The sequence below is a fragment of the Sporothrix brasiliensis genome (genome assembly GCF_000820605.1).
Source record: "Sporothrix brasiliensis 5110 chromosome Unknown Cont19, whole genome shotgun sequence".
NCBI classification, from domain to species: Eukaryota; Fungi; Ascomycota; class Sordariomycetes; order Ophiostomatales; family Ophiostomataceae; genus Sporothrix; species Sporothrix brasiliensis.
In genome coordinates, this window is record NW_024467138.1 from 3,241,803 (window position 1) to 3,257,741 (window position 15,939).

The 15,939-nt window shown below is 50.3% G+C and overlaps 1 protein-coding gene across 1 annotated transcript; it reads right to left on the minus strand.

The window, feature by feature from the left end:
- Window positions 1-4,451: 4,451 nt before the first annotated feature.
- On the minus strand, window positions 4,452-5,452 carry SPBR_00839 (enolase-phosphatase E1; the record flags this gene model as incomplete). Its single annotated transcript, XM_040759158.1, has 2 exons — window positions 4,452-5,108; window positions 5,426-5,452. 2 exons carry the CDS (start codon window positions 5,450-5,452, stop codon window positions 4,452-4,454), a joined length of 684 nt encoding a protein of 227 aa, XP_040618696.1.
- Between the last annotated feature and the right edge of the window lie 10,487 nt (window positions 5,453-15,939).

Sequence of the window (15,939 nt, forward strand, 5' to 3'; positions counted from 1 at the left end):
TCCTCTTATTCAGCGCTTCGTAATACGTGACACTAAAGTTCAGCCGTCTCTGTTAATCACCTGCCCAGCAGTACGTGTCGTATCTGCTCGATGCTATACAAATCGTTCTCCCGTCTTGCATAGTCTCCCTCGAGTGCCCATCCATCACTTCCTCCTTTGGGACCCAGCTTCTCACCCTCCGGCTTGCAGGAATCGAAATCGATAATGACAGGACAATCTTTATCCATCATGATATTTGAGGGGTTGAGATCGTTGTGCACAAGTCCCAGCCCGTGCATGTGAGAAACACCCGCCTCAATCCCACTCAAACAGGAGCTTTTATTAAAAGGCGTTCCATCCTTGAGCATTTGCGAGAGAGTGACAGAGTACCTAGGAAAGCAGAGCCCTCTGATTCTCCCATCGCGGACAACACAGCCCAAGTACGGGACGATGTTCGGATGCGGGTGTGCTCGAAGAATCTCGCATGCTTTCACCTCGGTCAGAATCTGGAGTTCATAGTCGGAACTGTCCGAAGTTGCCTCGTAATACAGAAGGCGGGGTCGCTTCAAATAACAGGTCGAGGGGAGAGGACGGGGAGCTCGAGTGAGGTCGGGTGTGACCAGCGGCCAAATGTTTGCGGGAATTTTGATGGTTTCCAGACCGTTCGGATCGACTTGCAAGGATGGGAAGCGGCGCTCGTTGGACTTGGCGTAGAAATACTCATCATTAGGTCCTCGTAAAATGAGTTTGGTGTGGTCGAATGTGGGATCCTGGTCTGTTTCGATAAAGATTTGGCCTCTTTCGCAAATCTCCATCGTGGGATTGCAAGACGTGACGGCCGAAAGAATGTAAAAGCGCAAGTTTTTAGTTTCAGACTAATTTTATTCGAAGAAGAGGGAAAGAATTTATTCCGCCCGGAGACACTAGTGTCGAGTTAGGTGTGTGAGAGCCATCGTATTAGGAGGGAGAAATCAGCCGTAGGGGCTCTCTAATAGTATGTAGGTACAGTACAAAGTCTACAGTATTCTAGGTTTATACGTACGGTAACCGCCCGTGACATGTCAGGTGATTATAATGATTAAACATTAGCTCAACAGATTTCCCTCTTTATCTACCTCGTTAACTGTAAGGGCATGTGGGTCCTCTATTACTAGCCCCTCTTGTGACTAGGCCAGCCTTAGTGGTTACATACTACCTCACGTGCGCTTGTATGGCTTGAGCCTCGACCAAGCCGCCTCCGGGCGCTCAGCCCGTCACACCTGCGAGGCCCAAAAAAAGACCACCCCACAAGGCGGTCAAGAACGGCCATACACACCAAATAGTATAGTACTTATCTTATAATACCTGTTCTTTCCAAAATATAAGTATATACTTAACGAGCGTCCTTGAAATGGGATATAGATAAAAATCTAACCCAAGGACAAGTTTATCTCAGCTATACACACTAAATAGTGTAATACTTCTCGACGGATATATTGTTCTCTTTTGTGCGCGATGTTTGCAGCGGCAAGCCTACGGGGCACCTACAAACCCCACCCACGTAGGCACTTCTCGCGAGACGACGCTTTAGAAAAATCCACATATGTTTATTCTTCTCTACCAAACTCAGGCCCATTAGTAAATAAGAGAGGATACTGAGTTGGGTTGGGTTGGTTTGCTCTTGGCTCCACCCCTTTCCTTGTCTTTTTTCTTCAGACTTCTGATCAGAAGTGCGCCTGAGGAGGACGATGGTCAATGCGCGAGGAAGAATAGTTCCTCCAGAACAAAATGAGCACGACAGGAGAATAAAGAAAAGATAGAAGGGAATAAAGGGCAAGGGGGAGAAAAATGGAGAAGATAAAAAAAAAACTGAGCAGAAAAGCTCTTCAAGAAAAGAGGAGAGGAGAGACGACAGGCGACTTACAACTTACTGCTTTCAGACCGGAGTAGTAAAACCCCGAGGCGTACGGACTTCTGTTCGCACACCCTCCCGCTCTCCTTCTACCTTCCCGTTTACCATGGCAAACCTACAACAAATGGCAGGTTGTTCTTGTCCCAAGGCGCCGAGCACTCCCTCTGTGCTGTCTTTGGGCCGGGACAGTCCATGTCAATACCCCTAGCCGTTTGGAGCCTAATGAGCACTTCAAAAGGACAAAACCCCTCACTGCAAAGGCCGCCAAAAGCAGCGGCCCGCGCCAGCGAAAAGTGGCGGCCACAACAGCGCTTTCTCGCTTTAATGTGTAAACATTTTGCGGCCATGTTAATGAATCAGGGCTTAAAAAAACTATAAGATTCATTTTAATGTATTTTATACCTTGAATTTCCATAATCAAGCCGAAAAATGCGACATCACTGAAGAACAAATAAAATATACGTAAAAAACAGAGAGGCTTTAGTATGCTAATCAACATAATAGGAGGTAATAAACTAAATATTCCTTTAGCATTTCACACTGCCCCCCAGCAAAACTCGGAGAAGGCGTTGGTGGTTGACCACTAAACACAGCGACCCTGTTACCCATGTGATTGCTACAATATGGAACGCCAATTTTCAACATACGGCTTATGTCGGCTCTCATGTCGTCTGTTTCTGTCATTTTCAACTGGTTGCCCCTGTTGTCTCAAACGAAGCGAGAGCTGCCCGGACTGTTCCAGTCTGGAAGAGCAAAACGAACGTAACAGCATTGTTTAAAAACATTCTACATAATCAGTTTGCAGTTTTGTATGAAATGAATGTGTGTGATGGGTAGCGGAATCATCATAACTACCAATCAAATATGTCTCGCGTGTTCTTGCCTTTCCCGAACGTGGCGGATCGACGAGATCATATGATGGTCTCCTCCGTGACCTTTCATTCGTTCTCGTCAAATCGTGCCGAAAGACGACGAAAACCTCTGTAGTTGTTTTCTCAGGTGACACCATTTGCCCCAAACCCCAGTCTCTTGCGAGGACGCGAGGGTCCGTGAGCTTTTCGTGGGGGAGCATTCGGAGACACAGCCCGTTTATTCGTGGCGAAGGCTGAGCCAACATACGAATAGAACAAACAGAGAAAAGACACCAAGACACCCACCTAACCCAAGCGCCGGTGTGACACGGCACAGACAAGGGAATGAGCAGGTAGCAGAAAGGAGGTCCGGTTGGGTGCTACGACGGGATGAACAAAAAAACGGAATACGGCGGCAATGGATGGACAATAAGATAAAAAAATAAGCCAGTCTGGACAGATAGCCCAGACAAGTAGAAAATATTGATGTCTTAGCACGGGAACGACGCCGACTTGCGCCTTTTATTTGAATCGCTATAGCTGTAGCGTCTCATACTTGACGCGATGGAGAGGATATCCATGGTACGACGACACCAATGTTTTGGGATCGGCTTAGATCCGGGCAGAAAAACATAAAAATCATGATTTTCGTTATATCTGTGCAAGAAACCTGAGCCAATGTATTGCGGGACCCGTAAGGAAACACTGCAGAGCCAGGCTCGCCAGGGGACAAAGATGCTTTTCAACTGGCCGATAATCTGTATGTGCCCTTGTTTCCAGGTAAAAGTGGTTATTTTTACACGAGACCCGCGGGTTTATGCATACAAAACAAAGCACGAGGGTAGTATGATGTGGTGGAGGGGGATACGCCCTGCTTGATTCTTGATATGAAGTGCAACACAGCATGTGCGGGATGGAAATGGACACTGTCTGTCTCGTGGAACCAAGAGAGTCCGTTCCCGGACTGGTGTTGGCGCACAGAGACATATCACAATCACATCACACTTGCACACCTTGCTACGTACGGCCGTTGATTAATTGGCTCATTCGACAAACAGAAGGCCGCTGATCGTTGCATAATGAGGGGAAATTTTGGAGGATGATACCCGAGAGAATGACAGTGTCCGTCGGAGTAACGAGCAAAAAGTAAGGGAACGGCACTGTGTGTGGGATACATGGAGGAGAATGCTGTGCTTCGTCGCGGTTCGAGTCTTTTCGTCCTCCACTGAAAGAGAAGCGATCAAGGCTATTGAACAAGGTAAGCCGGTAGCGATAGTCGAGAGCATCTTCAGCTGCACACCGAGTCAGCGAGGTGGCCTATGACGACAGAAGTGCTGCTTGGAATAATCAATTTGCAATATACTTGCTTGCGCTTTGGCCTCATCCCGCGATGGAGGGAGATAGTTCGTGTCGGGCTGCCCTGGCGTGCAGCGGAGCCTTCTCCGCTTCCGACTACAGCAGCATTCGCTGCTCAGGATTTTGTCGTGCGTAGCAACAGGAGCAGGACGTTTGATGGTATCTTATGTCATTTGTTTTCATTCCCGTCCATTTCTCATCTATTTTTGGAGAGTGGTTCGTTGACATTGGAACCTCACGAGTATTCTATCATGTTGAATAGTAGTCCCATTCTAGCAGCATATCCCATTTCCATTTCCATATCCATATCCTTGCTGTATCCCATGATCCCTTGTTCTCACGGACTGAGCCGAGTGATGTTTCTTTGGTTCTTCTTACAGTTCGAGGCCGGTAAACGTTGTAATCACTTTGTGCTCGTCGGCCACAGATGCCGCCAGCGGCGCGTTGCCTGGCCGCTGCACCACGTAGCTCTGCAGGCCGGCCTCCTTGGCCGCGGCCACCTCGAGTACGTTGTCGCTTAGGAACAGCCAGTTGCTGGCGTTGGGGAAGTCCTTCGCGTGCGCCGCCAGGATCGCGGAGTAGCTCGCTGCGGCCGTCTTGGGGCCGGCGTTGACCGTGTCAAAGTAGTCGCTCAACAACGGCGTGATGTCCTTGCCGTGGGTGCTCGCATCGGTCGCCCCACCAACGACGCCCGTGTGCTGGAAGAGCAGCTTCTGGGCTGGTACGGAGCCAGATGAGTAGATCATGAGTGTAACGCCGGCGGTGTGCCACGCGGTCAGTGCCGGCAGGACATCAGCAAACAGGGGCGCCTTGATAGCGCCGGACTCATAGCCGTCCTTCCACAGGAGGCCCTGGAGGCCCTTGAGGTACGAGGCCTTGACGTCACGGGCGACGAGGTCCTGGACGTGAGCGGTCAGCGCATCGGGTGACGCGCGGTACTCGGCCGGGAAGGCGTCGCGGTACGGCGCAAACGATGGGCTGTCCCATTTGGACGCGAGCGTTCCAGGGAGAGCGCTCAACGAGTACGGATACTGTATCGAGGGGCAAACAGCAAAGATGCACAGTCAGTTTTACTGTTTGCATCTCCTATATTGTATCTGTGACATCTGAGAGCAGTAGGAAAACGAAGGTGGCGGCAAGGGTCCTGTGGCTGCATGAAAGCAAAGCAAAGCGAGACATGTGTAAACAAGGACTGTATAGCATAGACTTTACGCATGATACAGACGCAAACGTAAACATAGACATGGACTGCATCACCATCAAAGCATGATGAGCCAATCCAGGGATTAAAAGTGTGTCGTCACTTGAAACGAAACCTTTCATCTAAAATAGAGCCCAAGCACAGCACCCTGCCTCTCTTCTGCTTGCTGCCCATTGCAATGTATATTGACTTCGAAATACCGGGCAATCAAGGTGGACTAGAGCCGCGAGGGAAGCCTTCTTGGAAAAGGATTTGCAGGGTTTGGGGATAGATTGCACACGGCACAACCGCCTGTTTGGCTGTTTGCTTGATTGCCTGTTTGCATGTTTGCCTTTTCAAGACGGCGAAACGCCCTTTGAGAAACCATGCCCGACCCTCATATTATGCAGGGTTAAGTGGCAGCAATCGGGGGTAGAAACCAGTGCACTATACGGTATCTGCAGAGACGGGCCAGAAGGGGAAATGGGGAGCAGGGAAGAACGGGAAAACTGTTGGCAGCGCTGTCTTCCTGTACTGCTGTCGATCATATATATGAAGCAGCGTAAAGACAGAGTTCCAGAAGTCCGCAGAGGCCAAGTGTGGGCGGCGGTGAAGAAGGAGGAAGTAAAAACCGGAGAAATTCTGTGCTGTTCAATGAGGCGACAGCGGAGTGAGAGACAATATAGTGTGAAGCACGGAGGTGAGTTGGGTCCAACGGTTGATGCAAGGGAGGAGACAAGGAGAAACAGAGAGACAGAATAAAAGAACAGCAGGTGGTTGTCAAAGCGAGACACCAAACAGAGACGGAACAGGGTAGCAGAGGACCAAGAGGTAACGGTAAAGAACAACAGATAGGATAATGGCTTACGAGCACATCTTTGACGAATGAGATGGGGCAGACGGTGCCCTCTACGAACAGAGACGAGACACTACATTAGCAAGCTGGTCCAGGCAAATACGCAGGGACGAGCGATGCAGGTTGGGCACCTGGCTGAAATGCAAAGCAAAGAAACAACAGACAAGACAAATGCGGCAAAGGGCTTGGGTTTTGTTCTCACCAATGTCAAGTAGGACCACTTGAATGGCCTTTTTGGCGGCGGTAGCAGCCATTGTGATCTTTGATAATGGGAGAACGGAGGGGTAGAGGTAGGGGGGAGGAGGGCAAGCGCCGGGAGTGTCCGAGAAATTCAAGACTGAACTCCGACAAAAAAATAAAAAAAAATAGGATGGAGTCGCCGAGGTCGATTGTCGGCCGGGGAGTTACGATCGAGAAGGCGGTCAGAACCCCGAGTGAGTAGAAAAACACAACGAACAAAATGACACGAGAGGCGAATTTTGCTCCGGAGGATCGATGCCGAGGTGGCTGGAAAGACGAGGACAAGGGGGAGAGATGGATGCGATATAAAGGCGGTGAGGTGGAAAAGAAATTTTTTTCCGATGCGATCTCCCTTTTCGGTTGTTTTTCAATATTGACTTTGTGATAAGTGCCCTATTCCCTTGCAGCTCCCAAGCGCGTTCCGCGTCTTGCGTCTTTGCTGGTTCGTTGAGAGTTGGCTATCGTCAGCCTGTGTCGTTTTCCGGCCACGTACTGGCGTTTCCTTTTGATGTCAATGCAGCTGTGCAGCTAGCAAAACGTGCAGGACCAGGGCCAGTTGCCTTTGTGCGTGGCCCCAGAAACTCTCCACCTGGACCACAAAAAATAAGAGACAGCTGCGTGCTGCAGGTGGCCCGGTGCGATAGGTCGGTAGGGTGGATCGTGGGGCCGAAGAAACGAGACGAAAAGGTATCTTACACACGGCACAGGGGCACGGCAAGATGACGAGAAAATACGACAGAGGAAAGCAACTGAGAGGCAAACGCCACGACAAAGACGGAATAGTGGCCCGGCGAATGCAGAACTTTGGCTTCAACGAAGACAAAAAGGACCGTCACAACGGAGGACGTTGCAGTTAGACTGGATACGTTCTGTGGACTGCCTCGTCGAAGTTGGTATATGCAAGCGGATCGAGAAAGTGGGCAAGGTGGCAGGACATGGGTGGCAGGACGAGGTATTGCGGCGTCGTGAGAATGTAGAGGCAGCTGATGCCAAAAAACATTGAGAATGAAAATCAATTGAATAGGAGAGAGGGAGCGTGGCTTTCTCTCCAAGGCGATGAATCTGGTTGTCTGGCCCAGTCGCACTTTCTTTCTTTAGTCGTTCGAACGCAGGAAGGAGCCCCGCTTGCTTGCGTGATGAGGCAGGTGCCCGCCGCTGCAAGGAGCTCATCTGTGTGACAAAATGAGTGCGGATCGAGCCAGAGGTGGTCGAACAGAAAAGCGGTCAAGAGCAAGCTATTGTAGGCTAGTCCAAAACAAGACTAGTTCCGGCGGGCTCTTTCTACTTTTGAACCAACCTTGTTCAAACCGGACGATCTCCAACTTGGGTGGCAGGCACGAACAACGAACAGCAAACAACCGCGCATCGCGACAGGCGCTTCAGTTTCGCTAGTAGTTGTGGGTGGCGTCAGAAAAGAGATTATCGTCGACGAGTAGGACACAACGACAGAAAATACGAGACTCAAGTTTTTTGCACTATGTACACGATGGATCGCATGCATGAAGACGATCAGGTGCATGCAGCGTGGGAGAAACACCATGAGAGTGGCCTGGAATAACAGCTGCCATAGTTGCTACATCGTCGACACAACGCTGGTTCTGATTGCGTTGGAAATAATGAAGAGGGGGGAGGGACATTACGTAGTGTGCTGATGCTTTGGCGTCCTATGATATCTTTTGGTATCTCTGATTCTGTAGATAGACACCGGCAAAATGCTGTTGTCAATGCGAGCAAAGCGGGCCTACAACTCATAAATTAACACTGGTGACTGGGCACGGCAACCGGTACGCTGCAGAAGAGACCAGTCAAGCCCGTTTCCCTATCCGACGTGTATACTACCTAGTAGTTGCCAGACGGGTGACAATGGATCGAACGAACGACTGATGGCCAGCCCAGATGGGCGACGAACTGGAGATGGCCAGCCGGCACTTGCGAATCGAAGATGCTTTCGCGTCGTCGGCTTGCTTGCAACAATAGGGCGGACAGCGATATGCGCCTTCGGCAGAATGGGCAGTGGATGCATACGCAGTCGTGGCTAGAGTCAACAGTCGATTGGTGGTTGTTTCTTTGCTATCGGCCGTGCACATCTTGCGGACTGCGAAGAATGGTTACTCGAACGACCGAACGACCGAACGACCGAACGACCGCCTATGTAAGTCGTACGGACCTTTTCATCAGGTGTGGCAGTCTTTTGCAGCCTTCTGCCGTGATGAAAAGAGCCTGCCCGTGTGTTCTGTTTGGCCAAGTGAGACACCGTCTTACACACACTTACAGCATCGACTAACGACTGCAAAGCGAGCGTTTACACAAGCTGGAGGAATAACCACCAGAAAAAGCAAGCTGTGCAAGTTGCTTGCGAAAGAAAACGCCTAATCCAGGTGGATTGGTGTACAAAATAGGGAATGGCCAGACTAGCATTGGCTGATGTGTTTTCTTTTTCGTCATTCTTTATACTGAGAAATGGCCTCAACGGAGCTTATTATGCCCGGCAACGACTCAATGACCAGCCAATGGCCGGACTGTATCGTTGGTGAGTTCAGTATTCTCGGCCTCGCTTTTCTCTTCTGAGTTCATTTAAAAAACAAGGACCTCCGGGAGTACTCGCTCGATGCATTCCATGCAGCGAGGCAAATGCGATCTGGACACGAAACGGGAAAGCAGAACGCCTCAAGAAGCTCCTGGAGGCATGTGGACGATGAAAATTCTGCAAATGATCCTTTTGCACGAGAAGCAAGAAAAAAACACCATACACCGCATTTTGTGTGTCGTGTCGTTTGATTTCGAGATCCATCTCTCTCGCCGTTGTAATGTTTATTGTCCCACTCTTGTCTGCTGCATGTGTAAGAAGTGCGCCGCGGAATAAAAAGTGGTACTCATTTCGTGAACATCAAACACGACGGGGCTCTTCCTCATTCTGGCGAACGTAAGGAGTTCTAGGAAAATTTTCACTCTTGACCTCTTGACCGCCTTCTCGAAAACTTTTCGAGCCAAGTAAGGCAGGGGAAAGATTGCAATGCGACATTTGCCTCCTCTCTTTGGACCACGATCGTGCTCCATAACGAGTTACCCCCAGACGAAAAAAAGCTGGCTGTGTTATGGGGCTGCTATGGGCATGGGGGTGGGTTCTTTCTATGCAGCCACCATCGTCAAAAGAGGCCCAGAAGATTCAATTTGGATGCGTGAGGTTGGATTGTATTGAAAACTCGACTTTTTTTCTTCTCCCTGGTCGGTTTTCATGTCTTCCAGTGAACCTCCTTGTTCACTGCGGGCCGTCGGTCGCTAATCCGTTTTTGTTTTCGCACCTTGCCTTTTTCTCTCCGCGTCCTTCCTCTCTCGTCATGCCGCTACTGCATCCTCCCTGCACCAGATCCATCGCCTTTCCCCTGTAACCTTGAAGTCTTTGAAGTACTTCGTAGACATGGAGAGCACCCGCCACAAGAATTTCAATGTTTTCGGACACAGACTGAACCGTGGAACCAGCAGAAACAAACAGCCACGATGCTGACGCTGCTTTCCATCTGTCCTCTGACATCTGCAGGTCTCAGACGTAGAATCGTCTCCACAGCGCTACTGCAGGCCGTTTGCTACTAATATTTGAATGTGCAGCATTATCGCTTCGCTGTCAGGCTGTTTTCTGTAATTCAATACTCGTACTCGTAGCAGATGTGGCATAAGTTTACACGATTTCAATATGCTCTTCTCGGCACCATGAAGATGATGGAAACAATCTCCTCACCGCAAAATGTACCGACAAGCAGTCCACTTGTTGAATATCGTGTCGGCCGACTTTGCCTTCTATCCCGCATTAACAGGGTACCACCCTCGTATGCTGTGCCACAACTTGTCTACGACAGTTTTGTCTTTTTCTTTGTATTCGCGTGTGTTGTGCTGACCTGCCTCGTACGTCGTTATGCACGACTCTGTATTGCCGTACACAGCTTTTTGTCTTTGATACGATTTTATATGAATTTATCTACAGTTATTTTGTTTCAAAAGGAAGAGACCCAACAAAATGCTCGTCAGAACGTCCGTTCTGAGGCGAAACCACGCCAAGTCCCAACACCTTGGTCTGTCATGCTGAATTCTTGCACGCATTTTGCGCTCGAGCATTGGCGCAGCACCGGGAAAACATCATACAGCAGGTAAAAAAAACCCAATTTACCATTAAAAGCAAAAAAAAAAAAAAAAAAAAAAAAAAAAGAAAAGGCAAAACAAAAAGGCAAAATGCCTACCTAGACAGGGGGAGATGCAGCAACCTCCCGCATGTGAGGTGGTCCCGCGAGAGAGAAACACGCTGGACACGACAGCCCGCTTCCTGGCTGCAAAGCAAGGTAAATCGTGCAAGCGTGTTGCCAGAACCAGGGGGTTTCATTGTCTGGAAAGCAGTGTCTGTGGTGTCTTTGCTCTCCCGTCTTTTAATTCTCCCCCCTACTCTTTGCAAAACACAAACAGTGCATTCCACAGTCTGTACACAAAAACCTGGACACCTGCTTCGGCCGCGTCAACGGGTACGACTTTGGTGGTCCATAACACGCCCAGCACCAGGAAAGCACGGCGATCGGGGATGTGCTGAAACTTCAGGTTTTTAGTCGTCTTTGCTCTTGAACTGGCATATTTTGGCTCAGACCAGAAAACCTCCAAAGTACTCCGTACAGGTTGTGTTTGGATACTGTAAGCTTCTTCTACACCGGAGTGTCTACGTATCTCTACGTATCATGTCTTTTATCTTAGAGAGACAATGTATGGAGCTCGTCAACTGGACGCGTACATATGTCCAGGTTCGTTGTTAGAAAGATACTGGTCTTTTGATACCGAAGAGATAGCAAGAAGAGATACGAAGACGTTAATACGGAGTATCGCGCTACGGCACTTTAGTACCTCTCCCATATCTTTTCGCTGTGGAGGTACATCCGCATGTCCGATAGGCCATCGGATAGAATCGCAGAATGGAGAGCATATTTGAGCATCTCGACACTCCCCCCGTATCCCTCCTTTCCTTCTACCGGTTGTCTAGTGCTTTTCTCCCGTGCCTGTACGCCGTACTTTGTACAGCTTCACCTCTCCCAGGGAGGTTTCGCATAGCAGTCAGCACACGTCAATTTGCCGCTCAACCGGCAAGGGAGCCAAATGTCAAGGAATGGGGAGACCCTTGGCCAAAGTCGTTTCATAACAGGAGCAAGGAGGGTGGAGATGGAGACAAATCACAATTGAAACAAGCAAGAGAAAGCGCAACTTTTTTTTCACCGCTCTCTCGCAATACACGTGTCGCATCTCAAGGGCACGACGCAGAAAATAGTGGAACGGAGAGGAGCAAATTGAACACAAAGGGCCACGAAAGGCCCAAGAGAACTTGGATATCATTTGTCTTATTTGCACAAAGTCCACTTTTGCCTACCAACCAGGCGAATCGCAAGGGACAAGATGGAAGGAGACTTCGGCACTCATTTTTGTAAGATACCTGCTGTCGACGAACAATGCAACACGAAAGTGAGCGGGCTCATTAGACCGGTCCAGGCCAGGCCAGGCCAGGCCAACCCTTTTCACACGACTACAGTTGCCTACTGTTGATGTCCAAGGAGAGGCATTTCCCCCGAATTCTTCTTCCTTTTTGGGCACCATTGGCGTTTTCGGTTATGTTTGTCTGCCAGAACGAGACAGACTGGCTCCTACTTTCTCGTACTTCTATTCCAATGGCTCACTTTAGATGATCTGTGTCTGGCTGCGGCCGAGTCTCTTGAATCGATTGACTTTCGGTGCTCTTTGCTCTGTCCCTGTGCCAGGCTGACGAAGTTCCGTGTCACATAGCAATGGCTGACAGGTGAGAGGTATGGCCAGGCCACACAGAGGCCAGGCCCGGCTTGTCTGCCGGTTGGAGATGCTAGCTATGAAGGTCGTTTCAATGTGCACGAGCGCTGGCGTCCTCCTTTGCTGTTTATATTGAACTCTCGCACACACAGACAACTCATGCGACACCTGCCAATTTGTGTCTGAATATTAAGACAGGTATTGCGATGTACGCAGTATGGAGCTCGTTCTTCGCTCAATATTGAGTAAAACTAGCTGATCGTCTCTCTTTTGTCTGGCCGCATTGCTGTTTTGCTCTCCCAAGCTTACCCCAGTTTTCTTCCCTATTTCGTGTGTTCTGTATTGCGCCCACACGCAACTTTACACTATTTTTGGTATGATATTACTGCCTCGGCCACGGGCGCTTCCAATCCCTGCCAGCAAGCGAACGGGTGGCTTGGAGTGCTTCAGAGCCAGCCGCTGCTCACCCAGGCGGGCACACACCCACACGATGCTCTTAAAGACGGGGCCAAGTGTACGACGTACCTCCATACTGGAGTTTGCATGAAAACGGTACCTCTCGCCCTCGAACACGTCGCGCCTTCCCTTGTCTCCTGCCCCCTGCTTCGATCTTCCCTTGACACGGAAATGTCGATGGGGCAAGGACTCGTCAAGAAGGCGGTCAAGTTGCTGGGGCCGCGCTTGGAGCATCCGCTCTCTACAGAAAGAAGAGGGAAAGAGCGCGACTCGCACGCCCAGCCAAACACGGGGGGAGGTGGAGAACCCTGAGCGAGACGCAGACGAGGACAGGTTCGGCAGGATAAGCACGATATGCAGGAGGGAAGGAGTGCAGGACGCGCAGGAAGCGTCAAATGGTTAAAAGGGGGCGAGGAACAAGGAAAGAGCGACTCGAGAGGAGGTGGTGTGGGTCGCCAACAAGCCAATAGTGCTCCGGCCTGGCCGTGAACCCAGCTCTCTTTCATCCTCATCCTTTTCTTTGTCGCTCCTTCACCAGCAAGGTGCGCGCTGAGAGACCAGTAATACAGTGCCACTAATACTGTAAGATTATGCAAAGGTTGCTGGCTCTCAGTGGCGCTGTGTTTATTTGCACCTAATGGTTTCTAGCGCCTCTGGACACCCCAAGACCCGCTCAGTATTACTGTCAACGTGTTCTGACGGACAGTTGGGCTCCAGGAATGGAGTACTTTAAAGAGACCTACCCCCAGTCTGTTATAGTGCCTTCAACAATACATCACATTAATAGTGATTGGGCAGAATTGGTACACATGACAGAGGTTCCCTTTGTGAAATGTATTATGTGAATTCAAGGCGCGACCAAGGTATCTCTTTTGTACACAGTGTAGAGTGCCTGCATCCTCTGGATCGAGCCATAGCACGATTCCACCCAACAACACATTCTTCCCATCGCCCTGTACGATGTTATTCGTTCCTGGCTCAAAGTTACAAACTGCCAACACAACAACGCAAAACAAAACAAGTAAACAAGCACAAAGTCCATAACGATGGAGCCGTCCAACAACACCGATACCCGTCGAGGGTCGACATTATTTGGATCACTCGAAAATGGCGGGTACTTAGGTCTCTAGTAGTGGCTCTTTGAAACGAAATACCACAATTACGTGCTCGGCGGTCTTTGTCAAAGGAAGATGGTCTCGTTCCTGTTTCTCCTTGTGTCCGCAAAGGGGGGGGGGGAGAGGTGCGAATTGACTCCACGTTCGTATCTCTTTTTGCGTCGCGTGCTCTTCGTCATCCACTGCTAAAGAACCTCGTCGAATCTGCCTGTTAGGCAGGTACGAAGGCAACCGTGTGACGCATTGTGGCAAGGTGTGTACCCACTATCGGCGCTGTCGACACGGTTCCTCTGACTTCGATGCTCATTTCCCCTGTCCGCATTTTGCTGTCCTCTGTCACTTTATCCAGTTTCTTGCCATCTTTACTACTCATTCTCAACAGAAACCCCCTGCACCGCCCCCATAAGAATAGCATTTGGAACCGCTACGACGCTGCACCGATAACGAGGAACCAGACTTGTATCTCCCGCGCATCGTAGAGTGCAAAAGTACCTTGGCCTGCCCAGTCCGTGAACCAAGGTCGTGAGATTCGTACACCCCCCGTCACCCAGTTGTCGGTCCAATTTGCGCCATTCCTCATTGGGCGCACCCCATGATGATGCATGCGCACGCCAGACGAGCCCAGCCAACATCAAAGTCCTGGTCTTCACACTGTGTTAATCACTCCTTCTTCAGGCCAAGTCTCTTGGCCACAACCAACCAGAACGGCGCCGTGAGGTTTTGCTTAGGGCCTGCTCTCCCGTCGAGTTCCGGTTTGTTTCCAGTGCCTTCTACCGCCTACCGCTCGCTTCGACTGCTTAGGTGTCTCGATGTTTATTATTGTTTTAGCTCTCCTCACTGAAAGCACGGCACTACGAGTCACACCCCCTGCTCCGTAGTTACCTCGTGGATTCCGTCCCTCTCACACTGTCCTCGAACCGCCGTTCTAACCTGCACCGCTCTTTCCTCATCAAACTCAATGCTAGCTGGCCATCGATCTTTCCCCCTCCAACCACACCACCCATACACCCCCCCTCTAGCGAAGGCGAGCCTTCGCCGTCCCACCGCTTTCGCTCTTCGCTCCTTCCCCTACTTCTGACTCTTCGCTCTGTTTCGCTGTATGCACCTTGTAACCACCTCCTCCCACCGCCATCTCACTTGCCATTCCCAGCATTCCCAGCTTTCTCTTTTCTCTCGTGCTCTTTCCTCTTCCTTCCTCTCGTCTCTTTTACTTCCTCTCTTCTTCCTTTTTAGTCCTTCATATCCCACTCACTTCCCACTCACTTCCAGTCCGCTTCCGCTTCCTCTCCTTTCTCTTCTCTCGCTCTCCTCCCTCCTTTCACAACATCAGTCACCGGCTCCCGTACAACTGCAAAGACGGCCAGGCACCCACAAGGCTCATCTGCCTTTCCAATCGCCACCAAACACTACCTCTACCTGCCTGCCAACGAACAAAACGACATTGTACCTTTGGTGCTGGACTCGAAATATACAAATACCCTCGACATTTCCTGTTCACTTGTACAACGATTCCTTCCAGCCGTTTTGTCCTTTGCCGTTCGTCGGGGCCTCCAAGTGTGATCTGATTGATGCTGAGAAAGTCCTCCCGGTCTCCACCAATACCCGAAGACTCCTGAACTCGCGTTACCGCCCGCTTTCTCTTTTATCTCTTGGCCGTGTACCACAGACCGACAAGCAATAAGCAACTATTTTCGATATCGACGTCTGCAGCGGTTTTTTGTTGTGAGAAACTTAACACGGAGCTCGAACTCTCCTGGGGCCTTGACACAACCGCTTGACTCTGACGATAAGTGGACCGCTCCGTATTGGACCGGACCTCTTTTGCCTCAACGTTCTACGCCTCACCAGGAGAAGCTCCACCGTCTGTTCCGGCTGCGCTCCAACGCGCTAGGCACAAAGGTCATCGGGTCGTTGCGAACACGGCGGGTCGAAGAGTCACACTCTTCACCTACCTGTTCTGCCTCGGTGCTTCATCCACCCGGATGATCACGGTCGTACCCGCTTTGATATAGCAACAGGCTTTTTGTACGTCACGTACAGAATCTGAACTGCTTTATCTCGTGCCACCCTCTCTTCCTCTGTGTCCTCATCGAGGCTTTGTTCCGAAACTCGGCTGTCGTTCTTCGTCCTAGAAAAGCGACTTTGATTTCTTCACCTTCCTTGTCCCTCTTCTCGCCTCATCTCGCCTCATCTCACGTCGATCGTGGTCC